This window comes from Triticum urartu, chromosome 3A, assembly GCF_056163025.1.
Source record: "Triticum urartu cultivar PI428250 chromosome 3A, HENAU_Tu73, whole genome shotgun sequence".
NCBI lineage: Eukaryota > Viridiplantae > Streptophyta > Magnoliopsida > Poales > Poaceae > Triticum > Triticum urartu.
In genome coordinates this window covers 58,830,377-58,854,855 of record NC_141875.1, presented here as the reverse complement: position 1 = coordinate 58,854,855, position 24,479 = coordinate 58,830,377, and the positions used below count along the sequence as shown (strand labels likewise).

General features: G+C 43.0%; 1 protein-coding gene across 1 annotated transcript; it reads left to right on the top strand.

The window, feature by feature from the left end:
• The first annotated feature begins 11,780 nt into the window (after positions 1–11,780).
• On the top strand, positions 11,781–12,449 carry LOC147978521 (alpha-amylase inhibitor 0.53). Its single transcript, XM_087546342.1, has one exon. The coding sequence runs from the start codon at positions 11,851–11,853 to the stop codon at positions 12,313–12,315; it is 465 nt and encodes a 154-aa protein (XP_087402468.1). The 5' UTR covers positions 11,781–11,850; the 3' UTR covers positions 12,316–12,449.
• The last annotated feature ends 12,030 nt before the right edge of the window (positions 12,450–24,479 follow it).

The following is a 24,479-nucleotide window of genomic DNA, read 5'->3' as shown; positions in this document are numbered from 1 at the left end:
GAACCCACTTACTGTTGAATTTGACGGTGTTGGCTTTTCTGTGAAAGACGCCCGTACCCGGATGGTCCTTCATCGATGTGACAGTCCCGATGAGCTCTACCCCGTGCACGCCGGCGCCTCCACATCCACACCCGTCGCCCTTGCCGCCGGCGTTGACCTTTGGCACGCTTGCTTGGGTCACCCGAACCACATTGTCTTACGTCAAATTCTTAGGAGTTTCTCTTTCTCATGTGATAAGCTCGACGAGCACTCTTGTGAGGCTTGTCGCTTAGGCAAGCACGTTCGTCTTCCTTTTAGTGCGTCTTCTTCAGTTTCCACTTTTCCGTTTCAATTACTTCATAGTGATGTTTGGACATCTCCCGTTGCGAGTAACACGGGCTATCTATATTACTTGGTGATTTTAGATGATTATTCGCATTATGTGTGGACTTTTCCCCTTCGTCGTAAATCCGATGCTTTCGCCACACTCACCGCCTTTTATTCCTGTGTCACCACCCAGTTCGGTCGCCCCATACTCGCACTCCAAACTGATAATGGAAAAGAATTTGACAACGTCGCTTTTCGCACAGTTCTCGCCTCTTACGGCACCACCTTCCGTCTAACTTGCCCCTACACTTCCCAGCAGAACGGCCGCGCCGAGCGCATTCTCCGCACTCTTAATGACTACGTTCGCACGTTACTCTTTCACTCTAACGTGCCCGCTCGGTTTTGGCCCGATGCCCTCGCTACCGCCACTCTCTTAGTTAACATTCGTCTGTGTCGCCTCGGTGGAACTACGCCCCTCACCACCTTCTCTTCAGCACACCACCATCCTATGATGGTCTCCGCATCTTTGGGTGTCTCTATTATCCTAGCACCACGTCCACCACGCCACACAAGCTTGCACCACGATCCGTCCCATGCGTCTTTCTTGGCTACCCTCCTAACACCAAAGGTTACCGGTGCTATGATCATGTCACTCATCGTGTGTACACCTCGAGGCATTTGTACTTTGTCGAGAAGGTGTTCCCATTTTTTCAGGTTCCTCCGGCTTCGGCCCCTTCATTGCCGGCCCCCGTGCCCCCTTCGTGGAGCGATGCGCGGCGGCAGCCCCCGGCTGCCCCCCCGGCACGGCGCCCTCTGCCGCCACCACCTGGCTTCGTGACTCCCTCCCCCGAGGTCGAGTCTGAGCGGGCCCCAGGGTCCCCGTCTCCTCATACGAGGTTGAGCCCGGCACCTTGCCCGCCCACCCTGTGATGGGCTCGACGTCACCCTCACCCATCGCCTCTTCCGCCGCCGGCTCGGCCGCCGCCGCTGCCGCCGCGGCCCCCCAGCCGCACGGGGTGCCCCCACCGTCGCGGCACCTGCCAGCCCTGCTGCCCCGCCACTTGGCGTGACTACCCATGCCCGGGCAGGAGTGCTTCGGCCCAGCACGCGCTACTCCGCCGACGAGTATGTGTGCGCCGCCATCACCCGTCCCCACCTCCGCTCGCGCTGCCCTTCGGGATCCCCACTAGCTAGCTGCGATGCAGGAGGAGTTCGATGCCTTACAGCGTAACCGCACGTGGCATCTTGTTCCGCGACCCCCTCGTGCCAACATCATCTATGGCAAGTGGGTGTTTCGCCACAAGACTTGCCCGGACGGTTCTCTCGAGCACTACAAGGCTCGGTGGGTGGTTTGTGGTTTTCGGCAGCGTGCAGGCGTGGACTTCACCGACACCTTCGCCCCGGTTGTGAAACCGGGCACGATTCGCGCCGTGCTTCAGCTGGCGGTCTCACGCGCCTGGCCTGTGCACCAGTTGGATGTCTCCAACGCCTTCTTGCACAACGCGTCGATCCAAATGAACGCACATCCGCTTTTCGTCTGACAATGCTAAGACCAAGACGAAAGAAGTGGCGCTCGCTAGCATGATGAGGGGGTGAAGATCATGAAGGTGGATCTGAACACCGTGTCGCCGAGGAAGAGGTCATGGTTTGAGAAGATGCAGTCCGACATGCTCAAATTCGACGACGAGTGATCTATGGCGGAGAGCGTCATCCCTTTTTTGTATGCTGACAATTGTGCTGGTATGGCCACACCCCTTTTTGTGTGCTGGCATGTGTACCGGCCACTGACAAATGCACCATCATGAATTGTGATGATTTTTTTGAAGGTTGATATTGTATGCCGGCCGCTGGCATGGTCGCTGACATGATCTATTGTCACAGACCTTTTAAATTTATATGTGGACATAGAATGAATTGTGCATGTTGGATGCACGGCTGAATCAAAATAAAAACAGGATGGATGCCGAGCAAATGGTCAATCCAAACGAACGAAAAATGAATAAAGCGCTCTTTCATTTGGATCAACACGCTGGAGGTGCTCTAACAGAAAGCAGAAGAGGGACGACGGATGCGCATTGAAGATAGGGAAAACTTTGTTTTTGCCATTTTAGTTTTTGCCAACTTTACTTATGCCACTCTAGAATTTGACATCTCACTTTTGCCATTCTTAGCTTTTGACAATACATCACAAATGCCATTCCGTGGCAAAAACGATAATTTTTTATTTCACTTTTGTCACTCTTAGCTTTTGACATGTATCACAATTGCCACTCTACAATTATCGTTTTTGCCACAGAATGACAAAAGTGATATATTGTCAAAAGCTAAGAGTGACAAAAGTAAAATGTCAAATTCTAAAGTAGCATAAGCAAAATTGGCAAAAACTAGAGTGGCAAAAACAAAATTTTCCCTTGAAGATACTGGCTGCAGCAAAGAAGAGAAGTAGAAGCTGCCCCGCGGAGGCGGGGCCATGCCGCCATGTCGCTGTCGGTGCGCGAGCGCGTTTGCTTGCCTCCTCGCCGGTGCGGCAGCGGTGTGGTTTCTCAGCCCCACTGTTCACTGCGCCGAGATTTGATCTGATCTCCTGCGGCTGCAGCCGGATTGAATGCCCAACCGAACCGCCCGCCGCAATCAACACCCGGGCGCGATCGACGGATGGGATAGTTGGGTCGAGGCACCGCCGCGTCGGTACCACCGTACCTCCGACAGGGGAGACGCCCAGCACGTACGCCGGTGTGCGCGCACGCGGCCACCCGCAAGCCGACGGGGCGGCAGACGCTCAAGGCGAGGCCGCGGGCGCGGGGACGCTTTGCTTGTGGCGCGCGGCGGGGACTTACCAGAATCCATTTTTGACGAGGGACCAATCACGCAACCGAGAGGCAAGTCACCGGGCGCACGAGCTTTTGCTCGCCTAGCCTCGTGAATGAATGGGTTCAGAGTTAAGGCCCAGCCAGTTTCCGGTCCAACAACTGTTCTTCCAAAACTGCTCTCGCCCGCCTTGACAATTAAACTCAAACCAAAAACAGCCCACTCGCTGGCTCCACGACTTAGTTGGCTGCATCTAATACAGCCCACTCGCTGGCTACTGTGTTTCTTCGTTCTTAGATCGGTTTCTATTTCTCGTTCGGTTAACTGATAGAGGAAAAACAAATAGGACATGTTTTGAGTCAATTTGACTATTGACTTTTGGAAAAATGGTCAACCATTGACTTTTTCATAATAAAATAAAATAAAAATACAAAAATCGAAAAAAGCTCATTAATTCAAAATGGTCATAGATTTTAAAACTTTCACAAATGAACAAATTTCATCAAAAATTCAAAAACAATTCATCGGTATTTAAAAATAAATCACAATTTGAAAAAGTTCATCATTCTGAAAAACTTCCATCTAATTTGAAAAAAAGTTCATCAAACTTGAAACAAATGTTCACAAATTAGAAAAAAGTTCCTCAATTTTGAAAAAAAATCATTGATAGTGAAAAAAGTTCATAAACTTTAAAAAAGGTCATCAAACTGAAAAAAGACCATGCATTTTGAAAAATAAATAATAAATGATTGAAAACCATGCATAAAAAATTGAAAAAGAAAAAGAAAAACTAAACAGTGAAGGCATCACATCACAGCAACAGTGAAGAGCAACCGAGCTCCTGGCCCAGATAACATACCAGCGGAGTTTTATAAACATTGCTGGGACTTTGTGAAAGGGGATATCATGCGCTTGTTTGATGCTTTTCATAACAACACTTTAGATGTTGCTCGTTTGAATTATGGAATGATAACTCTTATCCCGAAAGTGAACAGAGCTAAAAGGATCCAGCAATATAGGCCAATCTACCTCCTGCGATGCCCTTATAAGCTTATTACCAAGGTTTTGGACAATAGAGCGGCCCTTTTTGCTGATATCCTCATCAGTAAGCATCAAAATGCCTTTATAAAGCATAGGAACATTATGGACGGTATCTTGACCCTTCATGAGATTCTGCATCATACGCAGCGTAAGAAAAAAGTTGGTGTGGTATTGAAACTCGATTTCGAAAAAGCCTATGATAAAATCAATTGGGATTTCCTTCTTGAGTGCCATAAAAACAGAGGTTTTGGCCCTGTGTGGTGTGGCTGGATTCATAGTATCCTTAAGAATGGGACCATTAACATCAAGCTGAATAACGAAACTGGCCCCTACTTCCAAAGCTGCAAGGGAGTGCGACAAGGGGACCCGCACTCGCCTTTCTTGTTCAATATGGCTGTGGAAGCTCTATCTAAAATGATCCTTAATGCACAAAAAGAAAAAATGCTGACAGGTCTCGCTCCAGACCTGATCAATGGGGGTGTTGCTATCCTCCAGTATGCAGACGGTACTGTCATCTGCTTTGAGCATGACAAGGAAGCTGCAGTCAATTTGAAACTCTTGCTTTATATATTTGAACTCATGTCAGGGCTAAAGATAAATTTCCTTAAAAGTGAAGTTTTATGCATAGGGGGTGATGATGACAAACTTACCTTTTACTCCGAGCTCTTTAACTGCCAAATTGGGCATTTTCCTATGAAATATCTAGGGGTTCCTGTGAGTTACTCCACTCTTCGTGCACTTTACTGGGATTTTGTGGATGATAAATTCCTCAAATGCTGTGAATCTTGGATTGGAAATGCAGCATATTTAGGGGGGAGACTGACCTTCTCAACTCTTCTCTTACTAGCATCATATTCTACTACATGTCTATGTTCATGCTATCTAAGAAAGTGATTGAGAAGTTAGATAAACACAGAAAAAAGTTCTTTTGGCAGGAGACTGATGGTCGGAAAAGATACCACTTGGTCAAGTGGCCTAGAATCTGTAGGTCCAAAAAAAAGGGGGGGGGCTGGGAGTTAAAGATCTGCATAGACAAAATATCAGCCTACTCACCAAATGGTGGTGGAAATTGGAAACACAGCAAGGGCTTTGGCAGGAGGTGATTCATGCTAAATATTTCAAAAATGACACGATCCCCTCGGTGAAAAGTAAGTTTGGGGATTCCCCCATTTGGAAAGCTATTATGAAAGTAAAGGAAGTGTATTTGGTAGGGAGGAAAGTGAACTTGAACTCTGGTAATTTAGCCAGAGTTTGGAAGGATCCTATTAGAGGTGCTGCCCCCTTGAGAGATAAATTCCCAACCTTATTTCACATATGCAACTATCAGGAGATTACTGTTGCTGAATTTAAAAATTTTGAGGGTAGTGACCTGTTCAAAAGAAATTTACACCCTCCCCTCACGGATCAGTGGAAGGATCTGGTTGAGGTCGTTAACTCTTGGCAGTTGTATGCCGAGACTGATCAGATTAGTTGGGCGTTGGGTAAAAAAGGTAAATTCTCGACCAAATCGGTCTATACCTACTTGGAAAGGCATCTGGCTGGATGTGACTATAGATGGGTCTGGAAAGCAAAAATCCCCCTTAAAATCCAAATTTTTCTTTGGCAAGTGTTCCAAGACGCGGTTCTGACTAGAGAAGTCATGAGAAAGCGCAATTGGGTAGGCAATCCTAAATGCTTTTTTTGTGATAATGTGGAGACCTCACAACATCTTTTCTTTACGTGCCCTGTGGCTCGGGTGGTATGGAGGACGGTTGGATGTGTGCCGGGCACATCTTTATGTCCAAATAACATTTGGCAGTACTATTCCTGGTGTTATATTTTCCTTCCTGATGGAACTAAACTTTACACCTCTGGTTTGGCAGCAGTTTGTTGGGCGATATGGAACAATCGTAACCAAGCTACTTTTGAACATAAAGATCTCAAAAGCCCTTTTAATGTGGTGTATGCTGCTTGTGGTTTTTTGATGTACTGGGCAGGTTTGATGGCTGGCAATGATCGGGAGGCCATGGAGCACGGAGCCAAGATGCTCAGGTCCAGTGCTTCGATGACGATGAGAATCTGCGCGGCTCCAACCAACTCAGCTTCGAACTGATCCCTTCTACATCTATTCGGAGTTTCAAGTTCTCGTCTGTCAGGGATAGGCCGCCTTTCACTCCTGCGCGGGTGTTTTCTGATTGCTCTTTTGTGAGCCTGTAAGCTTGGTGGATTTAGACTATTTCGGGTTCCTTTTGGAGACTCCTTGGTGTTTAGATCCTATAGGTTGCGTGATCATAGGTGTCGCTGGGTTTTCGCCCCGCAATGAGCTGCTCGATGACGAGTGCTCATGGTGGGTTTCCCAGTGGTGCTCTGAACTCGCCCCCCTTTCTAGTTTCCTTGCCATGTTGTTGGTTCTTGGGTCTGTGGTTCTCTGAACTATGTATTTCCGTTATGCTTTTAATGGAAAAGGGTTGAGGCCCGGTTCAAAAAAAAATCACATGACAAGAAAATAAGTTAATAGACACAGCATATAAGCTCTACCTGTTTTGTTCGTCCTATTGCACAAAACCATGAGCGATGTAGTTCGAATCCCCGATCGGACGCCTTATTTTTCGAAGGTTTAAAGAAAAAAACTAAATAGGCCCAACCCAGGAGGAAGTGGGGTGTGCGACAGTTTGCGTAATGACTTATAACGGGCGCTATGAGCGCTAAATAGGAAATCTCCTAAAAGAAAACCAGTAGTTGTGTTGTAGCAAAGAAACCAGTTTTTTTAGCTAAAAGAGATAAAAGTCTTTCTAGTAACAAATGGGGAGTTTTATATAATAGGTCCGGAATAGAAAAAACACATGATTGTAATGCCATGCACATGTGTGAATCCTACAGGATTTTTATTCCTTCCAAGTCACACACAAAAATAAATTATTTTTTAAAAGAGGTTTGAGTGGATGCTAGATTTCCTATTAAATGCACTGCAAAGGATTCTTCAGGAAAAAAATCTTGTAAGATTCAGGCCTATGAATCAAATGACCTATATAGGAAAAATTCCGAAGGATTCCAATGCCCTCAAATTTCTTTGGGAATCCTTTGAGTCAAAGTGGCTGTATCGTTTGTCATATTAATACGATTCAGATAGACATGGGAAACATATTTAGGCACTCCCCAAATGATGCGGGATTCACCACGAATCCTTTGCATATTCTACAAGTGATGGTACGTAGTGGTCAAAAAATACACCAGAGATCGTTGCTTCAAGATTGATGCAAGGGGCAAATGGCAAATGCAAGGTGCATTGGCTGGCTTGGGAGAGGATGTGCAGAAGCAAAAAGAGTGGCGGGATGGGCTTTAGGGACTATGATCCTTTCAATCAAGCTCTACTAGCCAAACAAGCTTGCGGCTTGGTGAGCAACCCTGAACCCATTATGTTCACGTGTGTTGCAAACACGATATTATCTATATGGGGAGTTCTTGGAGGCCCCTTGTCCCAAAAGAAGTTTGTATACTTGGATAAACATCATATGCAATAGGGATCTCCTCAAAGAATGTTTGATTTGAAGGGTCGGTGATGACAAGTGAAAGTGTGGGACGATAGGTGGATCCCGAGGACAAGTGCTTATCATCGACTGGGTTACAAGGACAATACCAGCGTTACACGGGTGTGCCGCTTGTTGGAGCATGAGGGCTCTAGCAGGCAAATTCCAACTCTCGACAAGGTACTCCATGAAGGCAACATGCATGATGTTAAATAGGCCGTGCTGGCACGGAGGACTTTCCAGCTTGGAACTTCACAAAAAATGGCGTCTTCACAGTCTGCTTCGCATACCATCTTGGCGGGGCTGAGAGTTCTTTATCAACCAACGGACCTCCGGGGCGGCTAGAGCTGTGGATCACGGACGTTCCGGGCAAGGTGAAAAATTCACATATGGAGGTTGTCGTCAAATGGGTTGGCAGTTGGTGAAGATCTCCCACAAAGGCAAATTAAGAGTGATGTGCATTGCCTGCGAGAGAGAGGAGTCCATAGTACATCCCTTTTGGACATGACAACATGGAAAGGAATGCTAAAAATGCATTGCTAAGGCTGATCGCCGGATTTGTGCCACCACATGGTATACAGGACCACGTCGACCTCAAGCGTTGGTTCCTGGACTGGCTATGGATTTTTTGTGAAGTAAAAAACAAGTAGAAGACAACAACTGCCACTTGGCACTAGATTAATAGATTAGTCCAAAAATATGATATAAAAATTATTTAAAAGTGATAGTATAATAGCATGAAATAATCAAAATTTGTAGATATGTTTGAGAGATATCAGTACCCAGGTTCACGTTCCACCTTGCTGAGGTTCGACGGTCTTGATGCTGATGACATTGGTACACTGGTAGTCTGGGTTGACGGCCTCAGGGTCGAGGTTGAAGGTCTTGTTCTCGATGGCCTTTTGTAGCCACTCCTTGAGACTAGCCATAGTGGAGAGTAACTTCAAGAGTAACATACACATTATTCTAGACTATATTATTACCTTCATAGTGGGTAGTAACATAAGTGTGGTGTCATGCAAAGCTTCATCTATTAGGTTATAGACTCATATTGTATTGGGATATGTGATGTTACGGTAAGTAGCTAAGTTACTCAATTTGCCTCTCTCCTCATTAACTCAATGCCACATAGGCAACTTTGCTGAGTTGAAGGTTATGTTACTCTTGAAGTTACTCTCACTATGGCCAGTCTGAAGGCAACACAGTCTTTGATGATGTGCCCGACGTATCTGTGGTAACAAACTAACGATAGAACAAAGCATTGATATACATGTTTACCTATTCTGGCTGAGTCGGTGCTGGTAAGGTCAATGCTCCGTGGGCGCGATGAAATCCTTGAACATGTCACGAATCACGTCCCGTTGGAAGATGTACTGCTTCTTGAGCATATCTTGCATCAAAAAGAGCAGTCGAGCTTGGGTGGAGTCGTTCTTTGTGCCGAGACTTGGCATGCTGCCTTGTAATGTGGAGGGGAACAACCGAGTGGCGTTGACCTTCGCCGGGGCCTTTGCTTTGCTGGTAGGGTTGCTTGAGCTGGTCTTCGCTATATTGCCAAGGCGTTTGGCCAAGTCAAAGGTGTCGGCATGCCTGACGTGATTTCTCAAGCTCGAGTTTGGTGGTTGCGACGACCGAGAGCTTGATGAAGTCCTTGGGATTTCAGCGTGACAACGCGAAGGATAGTGCTGCTACATGCCATGAATGCATATTTCGTTGCCACTTTTATTACATTGTAGGGTTTGTATTTAGACTTATTATTTGTATCAGACTAATGTGTGTATGAAAATTAATGTAAGAACTCTAAAACTGGTATTGAAATAGTTCACTTTCCTTGTGATGTGAAATCTTATGGATGTGGATGCATACTTACTGTGATCCTAGGAAGTTATGTTGAACATATCCACGGTCCGGATTCTCCTTTTGAATCTTCTTTTGTCATATATCAGGTTAATTGCCTTAAGTGGTGGTTAGCACAACATGATTAAGATAGATTATGATTAGGGTAATCTGCTCCGTTACAGTAACCCTCTAACCCATTATTGCCATTCTTATAGCTATATATAGTGTGTCTTGCTAACTACCCCCTCCATCCGAAAAAGCTTGTCTTAAGCTTCTTTCTCAAATGAATGTATCTAGCGCTAACTTGGTACTAGATATATCCATTTGAGGGACAAATTTTTTCAGACGGAGGGAGTAGGTCTTTATTTGTGTGGTTTACAACGGATTCAAATAACCCTACACAACACACAAGCGATGGAGTGTAGAGGAGACCTGCAAGCAATGTTCTTGGTACTTCACCATCGAGAAACAGTTAGTTCTTTAGTCTTTATCATATGATTATGTGGTTGTCGACGTGAGGAGGGGTTTGGGACTCATGATCGAGGATTGGGATATATGTTATGTGGATTGAGCTGAAATGAATGATATGTGTTGATTTGTGTGTGAATGACGTCCCAACAGCTCCCGGTACAGGGGAGACTTTGCTGAATTTTGTTGTAATTACCGTACTTATTTTATACTAAGTATGGGTTTCTACTTATTGGTTGATGCAGGTTAAGATGTCGCCACTCTTCTTGTGTCACCCTGCTTCTTCTTACTCCGCTTGCAAAATCCGGTTACTTTTCTATCCTTTTGTATATGATTATGTTGGTTGCCACTATGAAGGTTTGGGCCTCATGACCGAGGATTGAGACATATTCTTGTGTGGGTTGGGCTGAAAAGAATGATATGTGTTGATTTGTGTGTAAATGATGTCCGACGGCTCCTGTATATTTTTTTGCGGGAAAACTTTCGGTCTATCCCTCTTCAATTATGGTAGTACAACTGACCAGAAATAATAAAAAATTCATTCAAATTCGTAGACCACATAGTGATGACTACAAGCACTGAAGCCTAGTAGAAAAGCCTAGTAGAGGCATTCAGAAAACGTTGTAAGTGGCGCGGACAGGAGAAGCCGCTAGTATGACGCCGCTGATAAGGCTCACTAATGGCGCCGACTTCCAACACTTGTAGAAACCTGATATTACTGGCATTGGCGGCTAACGCCGCTGATAACTTTGGTACTGTTGGCGCGGGTCGGCCGACGCCACATGTACTTATTGTATTCGTGGTGTCCGGGAAAAAACAACACCACTATAAAATATGACAGAATTATAAAAATAATAATCATGTTGCATATGAAATCTCGTTACCTTAAAAATTGCATTGCATCAAAATCAGATTACATTACATTATATAGTTGCATTGCATGTGAAACCATATTGCATTGCATATGAAATCACATTACATTATATAATCTGAAATCGCATATGAAATCATATTGCACTGCATATGAAACCACAAGGCTTTTGTTGTGTGCTTTTGGCACACGGCAGACATTCAAATCCGGTAGTGAACTTTGTCTTGTTGTATATTTGGACCGCGTCTTTTTAAAGAGAAAACGTCACACATAATTTCTTTTCCACCAAACTCCATTGGCCTCGTTGATATGTTCATTCTCTTCTTTTCCAATCTTGTATATGCATTGGCTATATTCTCTTGCTTCTTGAGCACTCCCATTTAATGATTTCCTCAAAGGTGGACATATCGTGCCAAGATGAATCTTGCATTCCTAGTTTTCTTTGCGTAAACTAATATAGGTTCCTCTAACAAACTGTGGGTTTTACTTAGGACTTGGAAAGCTGACAATTATGCAAAAAAATCCGCATGGCACTGTTGGAAGTTGAAAAAAAATTAGTTGTGATCTGTCAACATAATATATACAAGCCCACAAGCCACTCATGCAGATGGTATGATGGACAACTAGGGTTTTATGTCCGTTTCGTCGACCTCTTTGCATTTCCCTTGCCATATATATGAACCAAGGATGTAGCTAATTTTGTCGATATGGTAACCATCCTAGCTTTTTAGTAGTGCGATTAACAAACTATGGGTTGTAATCACAATGTTTAGATGCATGCCAAAATACATCACCGCACTGGATCAAGAACAATGACGTGGAAGCCCAAGCCATAGGCACTAGACACAAGCCACCCACGCAGATCATGAACAACTTATATGTCTGTTTCCTTGCACCTTTTTAGCTTTATGTAGCTATATAAACCGTCAAGAGATCAAGAGTGTAGTTATCCATTTACACAACTGATTAATATAGTGATAAATCAGAGACAGTAAGTTCGTGCGCAGAGGAACAATGTCGATGAAGACCGTGTTCTCGGTGCTCCTACTATGTATGCTCGTGGCGACACCCATAGCAGCCGAGTACGACGCATGGAGCGTTAACAGTGGTCCTTGGATGTGCTATCCGGGGCAGGCCTTCCAGGTGCCCGCGCTCCCTGGTTGTCGTCCAGTGCTGAAGCTCCAGTGCAATGGCAGCAAGGTGCCCGAGGCTGTCCTAAGGGACTGCTGCCAGCAGCTCGCCGACATCAGCGAGTGGTGCAGGTGCGGTGCCCTCTACAGCATGTTGGACAGCATGTATAAGGAGCATGGCGTGCAGGAGGGACAGGCGGGGACAGGAGCGTTCCCACGCTGCCGGAGGGAGGTGGTGAAGCTGACGGCGGCGAGCATCACAGCGGTCTGCAGGCTACCCATCGTCGTTGATGCGTCCGGAGATGGAGCGTATGTCTGCAAGGATGTGGCCGCATACCCAGACGCCTAGTCAAGCAAATGAGTAGCTACTATGTTGTGTCATGCATCTGCCTCTTAATTTGTGGGGGTGCGCACAAGCTAAATAAAATGGTGTATGTGCCTATGCGAAATGCATCGTTAATGAATAAAAGTGAAGTTCCCTGATGATCAAGAAATTTCAATCAAACATACAAAAGAATAAGTAGTCGCATTCCCTCTGACAGAGAGAGAAATTCGTTAGCACCGATGCAAAATGATGTGATAATTGATGTGTACTTAAAAAGCATATAGGTACATTGTATAGTTGATTCTATGGTATAAAATAACTAAAAGTAACCAAAATCTTAGAAAATATATGTTTCCATCTTTGCATCTGATTTAAATGCATTTATGCACCTGTTTGCATGCATAACTGCCATCATGTTGTCAGAATTCTTTTTGATATATGCAGCCCATTTATCCTTCCTCATGTTCACTGACATGTGTGTAGAGAAGTGCAAAATATGAACTCCGGTGGATCAAAAGTCCAACAAAGGAACATTTTTCCTTTAGGAAAGGATTCTGTCTACTCCAAAAGGGGTTTGGTCTTTAGATGTTTCACGACAAATCCAATCATTATAGTTCACTACCGGAAAACGGTCCTACCCCGACGGCCAAAACTATGCGTACGGCTGCCGTCAGCCTACTTCGAGCTATGCCGATAGCCCAGTCCTGGCCGTCGGCTTATCCTGGCCGTTGGGCTAAACCGATCTACGCCGACGGCAGCCATCGGCACAGAACGTCCGTCGACCTAGATGCAAACACGCTGACAGCAGCCGTCGTCATACCTGTGGGCCCGGCAACCCTGCCCGTGACCAGCGGCTAACGCCATCAAACCTATGCCGACGGTCAGGACAGGCGACCATCGGCATATCTCCGCATGCCACGTCACTGATCCGCGGCGTAGATATGCCGACGGCAGCCGTCGGAATAGGCGCCACGTCATCGATCCGCGGCACGGTGCCCACCAAAACCCTGTCGTCTCTTTGCCGACGGCATAGTTTTTTTTACATGTGTTTTTTACATATGTTTTTATGCTTTTTACATATGTTTTTATGCTTTCTTTACATATGTTTTTATGCTTTTTATGTATTATATGAATATATATATGTAGTTTGTAATTTTTTCCATTGATTATGAATATATGTATACAGTTTGTATTTTTTCGAGCACATTAATAATGTGCCGTCATGTTCTTTTGAATATAGGTCCTTATATTTTATTAAAATCAAAAACAGCTATGCCGACAGAAGTTTAGTGGCGGTTGCAAACGCCCGGCACCCATCTTCGGAGTGTGACCCCCTCACATCCGCGGTGTGCCCCCCTCACGGACGGCGCCACCGCCGGCATCTGGAGGGCGGAAACAGCCGCATCGGGTCTATACGGAGGGGACGTTGCTCCCAAATGTTTCTATGGGATGACCTACCACAACCGGGTGGTGTTGTGGCATGTCCGAAGAGGCGGCACGCATCTTCGGGGCATGGCCCCCCTAACGGACGGCGCCGCCGCCGGCACCTGGAGGGGGGAAACGGACGCATCGGGTCTACACGGAGGGGATGTAGCTGTCGGTTTGGCCCGGATGTTGCTCCCAGGTGTCCCTCTATGCTGACTGATGACCCACAAGTATAGGGGATCTATCGTAGTCCTTTCGATAAGTAAGAGTGTCGAACCCAACGAGGAGCAGAAGGAAATGATAAGCGGTTTTCAGCAAGGTATTCTCTGCAAGTAATGAAATAAGTGGTAACAGATAGTTTTATGATAAGATAAATTGTAACGAGCAACAAGTAACAAAAGTAAATAAAGTGCAGCAAGGTGGCCCAATCCTTTTTGTAGCAAAGGACAAGCTAGAACAAACTCTTATATAAGGAAAAGCGCTCCTGAGGACACATGGGAATATCGTCAAGCTAGTTTTCATCACGTTTATATGATTCGCGTTCGATACTTTGATAATTTGATATGTGGGTGGACCGGTGCTTGGGTGCTGTTCTTACTTGAACAAGCATCCCACTTATGATTAACCTCTGTTGCAAGAATCCGCAACTACAACAAAAGTATTAAGGTAAACTTAACCATAGCATGAAACATGTGGATCCAAATCAGCCCATTACGAAGCAACGCATAAACTAGGGTTTAAGGTTCTATCACTCTAGCAACCCATCATCTACTTATTACTTCCAAATGCCTTCCTCTAGGCCCAAATAATGGTGAAGTGTTATGTAGTCGACGTTCACATAACACCACTAGAGGCTAGACAACATACATCTTATCAAAATATCAAACGAATACCAAATTCACATGACTACTAATAGCAAGACTTCTCCCTTGTCCTCAGGAACAAACGTAATTACTCACAAAGCATATTCATGTTCATAATCAGAGGGGTAATAATATGCATATAGGATCTGAACATATGATCTTCCACCAAATAAACCAACTAGCATCAACTACAAGGAGTAATCAACACTACTAGCAACCTACTAGCACCAATCCCGAACTTTGAGACAAGAATTGGATACAAGAGATGAACTAGGGTTTGGAGATGAGATGGTGCTGGTGAAGATGTTGATGGAGATTGCCCTCTCCCGATGAGAGGAGCGTTGGTGATGACGATGGTGATGATTTCCCCCTCTCGGAGGGAAGTATCCCCGGCAGAACAGCTCTGCCGGAGCTCTAGATGGGTTCCGCCAAGGTTCAGCCTCGTGACGGCGGAGTCTCGTCCCGAAAAGTTCCTCCTGATTTTTTTCTCATCGAAAGACTTCATATAGGAGAAGATGGATGTTGGACAGCCACCAGGGGGCCCACGAGGTAGGGGGCGCGCCCTAGGGGGGCGCGCCCCCCACCCTCGTGAGCAGGGTGTGGGCCCCTGGCCTTCATCTTTGGTGAGGATTTTTCTTTATTTATTTTAAGATGTTCCGTGGAGTTTCAGGACTTTTGAAGTTGCGCAGAATAGGTCTCTAATATTTGCTCCTTTTCCAGCCTAGAATTCCAGCTGCCGGCATTCTCCCTCCTTATGTAAACCTTGTAAAATAAGAGAGAATAGCCATAAGTATTGTGACATAGAGTGAAATAACAGTCCATAATGCAATAAATATTGATATAAAAGCATGATGCAAAATGGACGTATCAACTCCCCCAAGCTTAGACCTCGCTTGTCCTTAAATAAAAAGTCGATAACAATAAATATGTCCTCATGTTTAGAGGTAGAGGCGTCGAGAAAAATAAAATACAGACATGAAGGCATCATGATTATTCTCATAACAACAACATATATAGATTTTGTCATATGATTACTTATGTTCAAGTGATGATCTATTCACAATGCAAAAGTATAAATCATAAACCTTATTGGGCTCCGACAAACTATAATCTCAGTCATTGAAGCAACTGCAATTTATCATAACATCGGAAAGAGTCTATATCAGAGCTAAAAATCAAGTCCACATACTCAACTATCATTTAGTCCTCCATAATTACTAACACTCACGCAATACTTGTGGTTACGGAGTTTTAATCGGACACAGAGAAAGATAGGGGTTTATAGTTTTGCCCCACAACCTTTTACCTCAAGGGTAATGTCAACAATAATGGTTCATGCTCCCCTACATCCAATTATATATCTATATATATCTATATATATATATATCATGTTCTTTCCAATGTGCTGAGTTTGCCAAAGGATAAAATGAAAAAGAAAAGGTGAAGATCACCATGACTCTTGCAATAGGTAGAAGATAATAGTAAAGGATAGGCCCTTCGCAGAGGGAAGCAGAGATTGCCATGCGCTTTTATGGTTGGATGCACAAAATCTCAATGCGAAAGAACATCACTTTATATTGCCCCTTGTGATATGAACCTTTATTATGTAGTCCGTCGCTTTTATTACTTCCACATCACAAGATCGTATAAAGCTTATTTCTCCCACACCAATCAATCATACATATTTAGAGCAATTTTTATTGCTTTGCACCGATGACAACTTACTTGAAGGATCTTACTCAATCCATAGGTAGATATGGTGGACTCTCATGGCAAAACGGGTTTAAGGGTATTTGGAAGCACAAGTAGTATTTCTACTTGGTGCTGAGATTTTGGCTAGCATGAGGGGGAAATGCAAGCTCAACAAGTTAGAGGATCCATGACAACATACTTTATCTCAGATATAAGAAAGACATAACTCATTACGTTGTCTTCCTTGTCCAGCATCAACTCTTTAGCATGTCATATTTTAATGAGTGCTCCCAGTCATAAAAGATGTCAATGATAATATATCTATATGTGAAACCTCTCTTTCCTTATTACTTCCTATTAATTGCAACAATGACCAAAGCTATGTCTACCAACTCTCAACAACTTTTAGTCATCATACTCTATCTATGTGAAGTCGTTACTCTCAATAAGATCAATATGAACTCTTTGTTTCTTTTTATTCTTTTTCTCTTTTCTTTTATTCACCCAAGATCATGGCAAAATAGTCAAGCCCTTGACTCAACACTAATCTTTATTATATATAGCTCACGGACTCGATTACAAAGAGAGATCATAAAGCAAAACTCAAAACTAGATCATGCCATAAACTTTATTCTACTAGATCAAGATACTACTAATAGGATCGAACTAAGAAAAATGATAAAGATAGGAGTTGTGATGGTGATACGATACCGGGGCACCTCCCCTAAGCTTGGCAGTTGCCAAGGGGAGTGCCCATACCCATGTGATTATATCTCCTTTGTCGGTGAAGAAGGTGGAGGTGTTGTTGATGATGCAAGCTTGTCATCCATCTTCCAAGGAATAGGTTCACCATCATAGAAGGATGATCGAGTCTCCGGAATCCTTGAATCTGCAACCAAACTCATTCTTTTGAATCTATATTCATACTCACAATTTTGGTTTTGCAGGTCATAGATTTGGGCTTGCAGGTGCTCGATCTTCTCATATAGCTTGAAGATGGCCTCCTCGGTGTTCTTGGCATCCGGCTTGTAGTTGTTAGTGAACTCCGCGAGCATCGTGTGGCTAGCGTTGATTCCACGCTCCACCATCCCCTGGCACTTGAAAACTTGTTGCTCCATTGCTTCGAGCCTCATCTCCACGCTTTCGGTTCCCTTTGGTCCCTCAACATCGCGGATGTGCAACAACCCATCACGCATCTCAATGGTTTGAGGGTGTCGCAGCACCTCCGCGAGGTAAGGGTTGATGACCTTCTCGAAGAACTTGTCCTTGGAAGCACTTGGAGACGTCATGATAATCTAGATCTGTTAGAAAAACAGCTCGAAACAAGAACAGAGAATAATTGCGTGATACGGGAGTCAAAACCATCGGGAGAATATATAATGAATTTTTACCGAGCAAAATACGTATCGTGCAAGAAAACGGAGTCCGGAAGGCACACGAGGTAGGGGGGCGCGCCCACCACCCTCTTGGGGCCCTCGTGTCCTTCCCGGACTGCTACTTATTTTTTTTTATTTTTTTAATATTCCAAAACGGAGAAATATTGCCTTAAAAATTGTTTTGGAATCGGTTTACTTACCGTACCACATACCTATTCCTTTTCGGAGTCTGAAACGGTCGGGAAAGTGTCCCTTATGTATTCCTCCGGGGTTACGGTTTCAATAATATTGGTTTCAATATTTATGGGATTACCTGAGATATAATGTTTAATTCTTTGACCGTTTACCACCTTCGGATTTGTGTCCTCGAAGTTGTTGATTTTATGGCACCGGAATGATAGACCTCTTCGATAACATAGGGGCCTTCCCATTTATAGAGAAGTTTTCCTGCAAAAAATCTTAAACGAGAGTTGTATAGCAATACATAATCACCTACATTAAACTCACGCTTTTGTATCCTTTTGTCATGCCATCTTTTAACTTTTTTTAAACAACTTGGCATTTTCATAAGCTTGGGTTCTCCATTCATCAAGTGAACTAATATCAAATAACCTCTTCTCACCGGCAAGTTTAAAATCATAGTTGAGCTCTTTAATAGCCCAATATGCCTTATGTTCTAGTTCGAGAGGTAAGTGACATGCTTTTCCATTAACCATTTTATACGGAGACATACCCATAGGATTTTTATATGCAGTTCTATAAGCCCATAATGCATCATCAAGTTTCTTGGACCAATTCTTTCTAGACCTATTAACAGTCTTTTGCAAAATTAATTTGAGCTCTCTATTGCTCAACTCTACTTGACCACTAGACTGAGGATGATAAGGAGATGCAATTATATGATTAACATCATATTTAGCAAGCATTTTACGGAAAGCACCATGAATAAAGTGTGAACCACCATCAGTCATTAAATATCTAGGGACTCCAAACCTCGGAAAAATAACTTCTTTAAGCATTTTAAGAGAAGTGTTATGATCAGCACTACTAGTTGGAATAGCTTCTACCCACTTAGTAACGTAAACAACAGCAACTAGAATATGTGTGTATCCATTAGAGGCAGGAAAAGGTCCCATATAATCAAAGCCCCAAACATCAAACGGTTCAATAACAAGTGAATAATTCATAGGCATTTCTTGACGTCTACTAATATTACCAATTCTTTGACATTCATCACAAGACAGGACAAACTTACGGGCATCCTTGAAGAGAGTAGGCCAATAAAAACCAGATTGCAATACCTTATGTGCAGTTCTATCTCCAGCGTGGTATCCTCCATAAGCCTCGGAATGACACTTGCGCAGGATTTGTTCCTGTTCATGCTCAGGTACACAACGTCTAATAACACCATCTACTCCTTCTTTATAAAGATGTGGGTCATCCCAAAAGTAATGTCTTAAATCATAGAAAAACTTTTTCTTTTGCTGGTATGTGAAGCTAGGTGGTATAAATTTAGCAACAATATAATTAGCATAATCAGCATACCATGGAGTACTACGAGAAGTACTTATAACATTTAATTGTTCATCAGGAAAGCTATCATTAATAGGTAGTGGGTCATCAAGAATATTTTCTAACCTAGACAAGTTGTCTGCAACGGGGTTCTCAGCTCCCTTTCTATCAACAATATGCAAATCAAATTCTTGTAGCAAGAGAACCCATCTAATAAGTCTAGGTTTAGCATCTTTCTTTTCCATAAGGTATTTAATAGCAGCATGGTCGGTGTGAATAGTTACTTTAGAATCAACAATATAAGATCTGAACTTATCACAAGCAAATACAACTGCTAAAAGCTCTTTTTCAGTAGCAGCATAATTTTTTTGAGCATTGTCTAGGGTCTTACTAGCATAATGAATAATATTTAATTTCTTATCAACTATTTGCCCTAGAACAGCACCTACAGCATAATCACTAGAATCACACATAATTTCAAAGGGTAAATTCCAATCAGGTGGCTGAACAACAGGTGCAGAGACTAATGCTTTCTTAAGTACTTCAAATGCTTCTACACAATCATCAGCAAAGACAAATGGTATATCTTTTTGTAATAAATTAGTCAGAGTCCGGGAAATTTTTGTGAAGTCCTTAATGAACCTCCTATAAAATCCAGCGTGACCAAGGAAACTTCTTATACCTTTGATGTCCTTGGGACATGGCATCTTTTCAATAGCATCAACCTTGGCTTTATCAACTTCAATACCTCTTTCAGAAACTTTGTGCCCCAAGACAATACCTTCATTAACCATAAAGTGGCACTTTTCCCAATTCAAGACAAGATTAGTTTCTTCACCTCTCTGCAAAACTCGATCAAGATTACTCAAGCAATCATCAAAAGAGGAACCATAGACGGAAAAGTTGTCCATGAAAACCTCACAAATCTTTTCACAGAAGTCAGAGAATATAGCCATCATGCATCTTTGAAAGGTAGCAGGTGCATTACATAAATCAAAAGGCATACGTCTATAAGCAAAAGTACCAAAAGGACATGTAAAAGTAGTCTTTGATTGATCTCTAGCCGACACAGGTATTTGAGAGAAATCAGAATAACCATCTAGAAAGCAATAGTGTGTATGTTTGCATAATCTTTCTAGCATTTGATCAATAAAAGGTAAGGGGTAATGATATTTCTTAGTAGCTTTATTTAATTTAAAGAAATCAATTACCATCCTATAACCTGTAATAATTCTTTGTGGAATCAATTCATCTTTATCATTAGGAACAACAGTAATATCTCCCTTCTTAGGAACACAATGGATAGGACTTACCCACTCACTATCAGCAACGGGATAGATTATACCTGCTTCTAGAAGCTTTAGTATTTCTTTTCTTACCACTTCTTTCATTTTAGGATTCAGACGTCGTTGAGGATCACGAACTGGTTTGGCATCTGCTTCCAAATTTATTTTATGTTGACATAGAGTGGGACTAATGCCCTTAAGATCATCAAGAGTATATCCAATAGCAGCATGATGCTTCTTCAGAGTTTTCAATAATCTTTCTTCTTCATGCTCTGAAAGGTTAGCACTAATAATAACAGGATATGTCTTCTTTTCATCAAGATAAGCATATTTAAGATTATCAGGCAAATGTTTAAGCTCAAACACGGGATCACCCTTGGGTGGAGGAGGATCCCCTAAAATTTCAATAGGCAAATTGTGTTGCAGAATAGGTTCCTGTTTAAAGAATACTTCATCTATTTCCCTTCTTTCATTCATGAACATATCATTTTCATGGCCTAGCAGATAATGTTCTAAAGGATCATGAGGAGGTACGGCAATAGAAACAAGACCAATAATTTCATCCTTACTAGGTAATTCTTCCTCACGATGTTGTTTACTAAATTTAGAGAAATTAAACTCATGAACCATATCATCCAAGCCAATAATAACAACATTCTTTGTGCAATCTATGGTAGCATTGACAGTATTTAAGAAGGGTCTACCAAATATAATGGGACAAAAGCTATCTTGTGGGGAACCAAGAATAAGAAAATCAGCAGGATATTTAGTTTTCCCACACAAGACTTCAACATCTCTAACAATTCCAATTGGTGAAATAGTATCTCTATTGGCAAGTTTAATTGTGACATCAATACCTTCTAACTCAGCAGGTGCAATTTCATTTTTAATTTCTTCGTATAAGTCAATAGGTATTACACTAGCACTAGCACCCATATCACATAAGCCATGATAACAATGATCTCCTATTTTAACAGAAATAACAGGAATGCCTACCACAGGTCTATGTTTATCTTTATCACAAGGTTTAGCAATTATAGCAGTTTCACCTTCGAACTGAATAACATGGCCATCAATATTATCAGACAAGAGATCTTTACCAATAGCAATATTATGTTCTACTTTAACTTGCTCAGGAGGTGTATAAGTTCTAATATTGTTTTTACGAACAACAGTTGAAGCTTTAGCATGATCCTTTATTCTAACAGGGAAAGGTGGTTTCTCAATATAAGAAGTATGAACAATAGGATCATTATAAGTGACAGTCTTTTCTTCAACTTTAATAGGTGCAGCTACTTTTACTTCTATGGGAGGATGATATTTAAACCACTTCTTCTGAGGGAGATCAACATAAGTAGCAAAAGATTCACAGAAAGAAGCTACTATCTCAGAGTCAAGTCTATATTTAGTGCTAAACTTACGGAAAATATCGGTGTCCATAAAAGATTTAACACAATCAAACTTAGGTGTCATACCTGACTCCTTACCTTCGTCGAGGTCCCAATCTTCAGAGTTGCGTTTAATTCTATCCAATAAATTGCATCTGAATTCAATAGTCTTCATCATAAAAGAGCCAGCACAAGAAGTATCGAGCATGGTGTGATTGTTTTCAGAAAGACGAGCATAAAAATTTTGAATGATCATTTCTCTTGAGAGCTCATGATTGGGGCATGAATATAACATTGATTTAAGCCTCCCCCAAGCTTGAGCGATGCTTTCTCCTTCGCGAGGCCAGAAATTATATATATAATTGCGATCACGATGAACAAGATGCATAGGGTAATACTTTTGATGAAATTCCAATCTTTTATAGTCCCATGATCTCATATCATCACATAGCCTATACCATATCAATGCGTCTCCCTTCAAAGATAAAGGGAAGACCTTCTTCTTAGCAACATTATCGGGTATACTTGCAAGCTTAAATAGTCCACAAACTTCATCCATATATATTAAGTGCTCATCAGGATGCTTTGTTCCATCTCCTGTAAAAGGGTTAGCTAGCAGTTTTTCCATCATAACCGAAGGAAATTCAAAAGGAGTTTCATTTTTAATAGGTTCAGTAGGTTGAGGAGTAACTCTTTACTCTACTGGACGGGGTGAAGATACCCCGAACAAGCCCCTAGAGAATTACTTTCCATTGTAACAAGTGACAGTAAATTTCAGCACACTATATAAATTTTTCCTTACCAAATTTCACCTACCAAAGGCGCTACACTCCCCGGCAACGGTACCAGAAAAGAGTCTTGATGACCCACAAGTATAGGGGATCTATCGTAGTCCTTTCAATAAGTAAGAGTGTCGAACCCAACGAGGAGCAGAAGGAAATGATAAGCGGTTTTCAGCAAGATATTCTCTGCAAGTACTGAAATAAGTGGTAACAGATAGTTTTATGATAAGATAAATTGTAACGAGTAACAAGTAACAAAAGTAAATAAAGTGTAGCAAGGTGGCCCAATCCTTTTGTAGCAAAGAACAAGCCGGAACAAACTCTTATAATAGGAAAAGCGCTCCCGAGGACACATGGGAATATCGTCAAGCTAGTTTTCATCACGTTCATATGATTCGCGTTCGATACTTTGATAATTTGATATGTGGGTGGACCGGTGCTTGGGTGCTGTTCTTACTTGAACAATCATCCCACTTATGATTAACCTCTATTGCAAGCATCCGCAACTACAACAAAAGTATTAAAGTAAACCTAGCCATAACATAAAACATGTGGATCCAAATCAGCCCCTTACGAAGCAACGCATAAACTAGGGTTTAAGGTTCTATCACTCTAGCAACCCATCATCTACTTATTACTTCCAAATGCCTTCCTCTAGGCCCAAATAATGATGAAGTGTTATGTAGTCGACGTTCACATAACACCACTAGAGGCTAGACAACATACATCTTATCAAAATGTCAAACGAATACCAAATTCACATGACTACTAATAGCAAGACTTCTCCCTTGTCCTCAGGAACAAACGTAATTACTCACAAAGCATATTCATGTTCATAATCAGAGGGGTAATAATATGCATATAGGATCTGAACATATGATCTTCCACCAAATAAACCAACTAGCATCAACTACAAGGAGTAATCAACACTACTAGCAACCTATTAGCACCAATCCCGGACTTTGAGACAAGAATTGGATACAAGAGATGAACTAGGGTTTGGAGATGAGATGGTGCTGGTGAAGATGTTGATGGAGATTGCCCTCTCCCGATGAGAGGAGCGTTGGTGATGACGATGGTGATGATTTCCCCCTCCCAGAGGGAAGTATCCCCGGCAGAACAGCTCTGCCGGAGCTCTAGATTGGTTCCGCCTCGTGACGGCGGAGTCTCGTCCCGAAAAGTTCCTCCTGATTTTTTTCTCATCGAAAGACTTCATATAGGAGAAGATGGACGTCGGAGAGCCACCAGGGGGCCCACGAGGTAGGGGGCGCGCCCTAGGGGGGCGCGCCCCCCACCCTCGTGAGCGGGGTGTGGCCCCCTGGCCTTCATCTTTGGTGAGGATTTTTCTTTATTTATTTTAAGATGTTCCGTGGAGTTTCAGGACTTTTGGAGTTGCGCAGAATAGGTCTCTAATATTTGCTCTTTTTCCAGCCCAGAATTCCAACTGCCGGCATTGTCCCTCCTTATGTAAACCTTGTAAAATAAGAGAGAATAACCATAAATATTGTGACATAAAATGAAATAACATTCCATAATGCAATAAATATTGATATAAAAGTATGATGCAAAATGGACGTATCACGCGCGCAGGGAGGCGCTGCGCGGCGGCGGCGGCGGCGAGAGACAAGCGTTGGGAAGGAAGGAGACGGGGCGCACCAGCGGGCGGATCAGGCGGAAGCAGCAGGAGCTTCGATCGAGCCTGGCAATAGCTAGCAATCCACGTGAACACGCTTGTATATGAAGCTCAAGTTTGGCAACAACTAGCAATCCACGCGTACACGCTTGTATACAACCATGAGGAACAACTCGATCTGGAGTGGAAGAGTCACAGCTTGATCTGAAGTGCAAGGGAATCCAGCGAGCG